Source organism: Sinocyclocheilus anshuiensis, unplaced genomic scaffold, assembly GCF_001515605.1.
Source record: "Sinocyclocheilus anshuiensis isolate Anshui unplaced genomic scaffold, SAMN03320099.WGS_v1.1 scaffold2204, whole genome shotgun sequence".
NCBI lineage: Eukaryota > Metazoa > Chordata > Actinopteri > Cypriniformes > Cyprinidae > Sinocyclocheilus > Sinocyclocheilus anshuiensis.
The window spans coordinates 79,418-84,509 of NW_015544264.1; the positions used below are offsets into that span (position 1 = coordinate 79,418).

Sequence of the window (5,092 nt, forward strand, 5' to 3'; positions counted from 1 at the left end):
GTGAGTGTGTGTGCGTGTGAGTGTGTGTGTGTGTGTGTGTGTGTGTGTGTGTGTCAGTCTCAGATGATCTAAAACTCATTACTCAACCACAATTCTAATACCGATCGGAAAACAAACGGTCAGATCTCCAGCACCTCCGTAATGGAATATAGAAAGCAAATATCAGTTCATAACCCGTGTGTAAGCGATACGCCCAGCTGCCAGTAATTACCATCAGTGTGAGTGAGATCGTTTACGTGACGCCTAACGAGGCTCAGCTCTGGAGCGAATCTGTTTCTGCATGAGTCCATTGAGAAAACCTGGGATTTTTCCTGCAAACGAAGTTCACTTTCAATGAATCCAATGGAAGCGGATGGGTGCCACAGTGAAGACGTTCTCTGTGTCTGATGTGTGTGTGTTTGTGTGCAGGATGAGCATGAGGGATCTTCAGAAAGTTCTCACTCAGGTCCTGTTGCTGGTTCTCCTCCTGGGATCTCCAGCACAATCCAGGAAACATCAGGGTGGGTCTCAAACCTGAATCACACACAGCAGTGCTATTGTACTGTTGTTAGATTTATTATTTAATTTTTATGCATATTTTCTAATTAATTATTTATCAAATGTATATAAAGTGTATTTATATTTATACATTTTATATAAAATGTTTATAAATGTATACATTTTACTTTTTAATTAGCTTTTATTATTATATTTTCAGTTTTTATTTTACTTTAATTTATTGTATATATTTTTTCATTTTATTTTAATTAATTTCAGCTTTATTCCAATGAACAAAAATGTTTTAGTTAATGATAACATTCACGCACATGATATTCATTAATATCTCATGTTATTGTCGACCCATAGACTTCATTTCACTGCAAAACTGATGTTCTTCCTCAGTATTTCTGTTTTGTTTTCCAGCACAAACATCTAAACGTTATTAAATCAAGTTGCATTTACTGGAGAAGCAAAATGAAAAACGTATCAAAATTATATGTAAAACAAGCACAAATATCTGCCATTGAGGTCAGAAAAATTATCTTGTTTTCCCTTTGAATTAAGTATTTTTGACCCCATTGGCAGACATTTGTTCTTTTTCTAAGCTTTAACTCACTTCATTTTGTTGCTTTTTTTTTTTTTAGAAAACTTTTATATCTTCAGTCATTTTTCTTCTCAAGTCAATGCATCTTAATTTAATTTACAGGTTTGGTTTGTCGCCATCCGTCTGATCACGTGATCAGAGCAGAGACGCTTAGAAACATAGTTCAGCAGAGGAAATCACAGCAGTGCACTTCCTGTTTCCTGTTCGATCGCCACCGATCCCAGCAGATCTCGCTAGTACAACTCATGCAGATGCAGTTTAATTAGAAAAGCTCGTCCGCTCTGAGTCCGCTATGCAAACTCTTAATTAGCTGTTTACTGCACACACACACACACTCACACACACACACACACACACACACACACACAAATGTCAGCAGCAGTTAAAAGTGCAGAGCGCCGCAGCGTGTGAATAATTGAGCGGCTAGAAGGACAGCGAGCGAGACTCAGCGGCGCCTCCTCCTGCGCTCCTTCAGTCGCTCACAGCGCTGGCTTCATGAATACAGCTTTAGTACTGAAGAGTTAAGTGTTTAGAGTTTATGGAGTTTAGCTGAGCTCGTCACTCACTGTGTCCAATAATCAATCATTATGATGATGATGATGATGATGATGATCCAGTGCTATTTTAGTATCATTGACATTATGAGGTTTTTATTCAGTTTATTTTATTCTATTTTATTTTATTATTTTTTATTTCATTTATTTTCTAAATATTTATTTATTTATTTAAAAAATGTATGTACTTTTTTATGTCTATGATGATGATTGTGGTCCAGTGTTATTTTAGTCAAGTCAAGTCACTGTTATTTATATAGCGCTTTTTTATAATGCAGATTGCGTCAAAGCAGCTTTACAGTATTAAAAAAAGGGAAATAGTGTGTCAAGATAGTGTGCTGTTCTCCTCTGGCCAGGCGAGACCTGCAGTTAAATTCTAGGCTGCAGCAAAGTCAGATTGTGCAGAGGACTCATCTGGTTCCCGTGGTCTTGTCCCAATGGTCTGGGATTTTAGTATCATTGACATTATGTGGTTTTTATTCAGTTTATTTTTATTATTATTATTATTATTTTATGTACTTGTTTGTTTCTTTGTTATGTTTTTTTACTTTGTATTGTTTACTTTTTTTTTTTTAATGTCTATGATGATGATTGTGGTCCAGTGCTATTTTAGTTTCATTGAAATTATGTGGCTTTTACAAAATTTGTTTTATTTTATTTCATTTTATTTTATTTTTATTTTTTTATTTTCTTGTTTGTCTTTTTCTTTCTTTTCTGTTTAAAAATTTTTTTTTGTTGTTTAAAAAAATTAATTAACTTTTTTTTTTAATGTCTATTATGATGATTGTGCTCCAGCATTATTTTAGTTTCATTGTGGTACTATTATCATATTTATTCATATTTTGAATTAGTTTAAATTTCATATTTTCTTTTTTAATTTTAGCTAAAGTTTTAGCAATTTTGTTGTGTATGGGTTTTTTGTAATTTTTATTAGTTTCTAAAAATGTTCAAATATATTTTAAAAAATGTAATATTTCTGATAATAATTTCTAATAATTTGCATGAATTTTTATTCCACTTTTAGTTATTTTAGTACATCAAGTTACATTAAGTGAAAATGAGAAATGTTAGCTGAAATCAAATTTAAAAAGTGTATTTTGTTTTTGTTGTTTTCAGTGAAAGTGATGAAGGTTGTGTTGTGTTGCAGTAGTGCGTGACGTGCGGACGGGAACGTGTGAGGTGGTGGCGTTACACCGATGCTGCAATAAGAACAAGATCGAGGAGCGTTCGCAGACCGTCAAGTGCTCGTGTTTCCCGGGACAAGTGGCAGGAACCACCAGAGCAGCTCCGTCCTGCGTAGACGGTACTAAAAACACACCGGACAGAGATATTCTACAAACTCTGAGTCCTATAATCCAGCATGAACTAATCCTCACATTACAGCGAGATCACGAGAACAACATGAACTGCGTATGAAATCCAGACTGAACTGTACAAAATGATTTTGAAGATTATTGGAGTGCATTTTACGAGAAAATACTATTTGAGTCTTTCTGCTTCAAAGTTTCTCATTTAATTTAATGTATTACTTCTCATTTCTTTGTAATTTATGAGTGAAAATTGTACTACACAGCTATTTTAAATGCTTTTTAAATTCATTATTATAAAATATATTAAATTCATTATTATAACTATAATATATGAATGATAGTTCTAAAGTAACTGCAACTACTTGTCAATGAACATGTAGTGAAAATAGTTTGTATGTGTGATTGATTAGTTTGGTCTGAGCTCCTTTATTTAAACGTTTGTATTTTAAATTATTTTTAATCAAGGTTATTATAGTTAGCTAAAACTAAACTAAACTAGAATAAAATAAAATAAAATAAAAATATTTTTGTTATTTGAAATAAAATAAACATTAATTGAAATACAATTAAATTTATTTTATTTCAGATATTTTATTTCTCATTTTCATTTAGTTTGTTGAATACTAAAATAACTCAATAATATTAGATTATAACAATAACATAAACAAATTAAAATTAATAACAAATGAATTAATTACTTTACAAAAAAACTAGCTAAAATCACAGTTAGAAAATATATAAAAATAAAATATAATTTAAAAAAATATAATAGAACAATAATCAGTGATACTCAAATAACACTGTTTTTACATTTGTATGTATTGTTTGTTATCAATTCTCAACATGAGGAATAATTTGCTTTTCACTAAAATGCTGGAAATAAAATCTTTTTATTCAATTAATCAAGCAAATAATGCTGATATGAATTGATTATCAAGTGAACTGCTTCAGCGCTCGTTTGCTGTTAGCGCCGAGTTTAATGTCTGTCCGTTAATGAGGAAGCTGATTAAACTCTGATCGCCTCTAATCGTTCCACCCGTAATACTTTAGCTGTGTGAAATGAATGGTAATGGATCTGTTTGGATGTGTTTGGGCCCCTGAGTGCCGTCTGACCTATTCTCTGACATTTAGTCTCTGACATTCTCTGCAAATGAAAGCACGGCTCGAATGTCCTCCATCGGCAGGTCATCTCCAAAAACACATCAGCACTTAACCTGCTAATGATTTTCTCCATCATCACGCCTCGTTCTGACGGGTTTAGCCCTCATAATGCATTCGACATCAACTCAAACCACCAGACTGTATCTGATCAGCAACTGATCATTAATGAGTGAATGTGAAAAAAAGTTTTGAATGCTACCATGTTATTACGGCATTCACCCCTTTTTATAAATTATTTGAAATTTCAAATTTTACACGAACCACACAAAAAAACTGTGATGCAATATATATATTTATATATGAAATTTAGTATGAAATTTATATAAACATATAATCTGAGAATCAGTATTAACCCCATTGGAATGAATGGAAATTAAATTCCTCTGAACTGCTCAAAATCAGTACAAATGTATGAAACCTACATATTTATTTCCAACAAAACAACATCAAAACAACGTAAATATTACTCTGAAAAGTTTTCAATCAAAATAAATTCATTTCACTTGCATAAACTTTCACTTTCAGATGAAAAAGTGATGTGTTTTTTTATGCTTCATTAATAGGCATTAATGTTTCATGAGCATATTCATGTTCATCAACAAAATTCAGATATGGGGAAAATCTGAAATATATTTCACAAAAATTTTTGACACTATATAACTTCATAGATCATTTAACAGAAAGTATTTTTGACACTAATGGTGCTCCATACATACCCAGGTCAAAATGACCTGAACATTTTAAATGGTTAATATCTCTTAAAAAATTATTGGAAAAAATCTGAAAAAAATAAATGATGTGTATTTTGAGACTCTTAAGGCATTTGCTACGTTCCGTTCCCTTACTAAAAACTTACTAAAAGACATTTTTATGCATCTCTTCCAGGTCAAAACGGACTTGAATGTGTTATGAGGATAAAGCAATGATTTATCTTGCGCTCTGTCTGTGTGTGTGTGTGTGTGTGTATGTGTGTGTGTGTGTGT

At 32.0% G+C, this 5,092-nt stretch overlaps 1 protein-coding gene across 1 annotated transcript in view; it reads left to right on the forward strand.

The window, feature by feature from the left end:
• The first annotated feature begins 314 nt into the window (after positions 1 to 314).
• LOC107698008 (protein FAM19A2-like) overlaps positions 315 to 5,092 on the forward strand; it is an 8,228-nt gene continuing 3,450 nt past the window's right edge. Inside the window, exons 1-2 of the mRNA XM_016498917.1 lie at positions 315 to 500; positions 2,786 to 2,941. Coding sequence (XP_016354403.1) covers positions 353 to 500; positions 2,786 to 2,941 — 304 coding nt within the window. The 5' untranslated portion in view covers positions 315 to 352. The remainder of the gene's footprint in view (positions 501 to 2,785; positions 2,942 to 5,092) is intronic.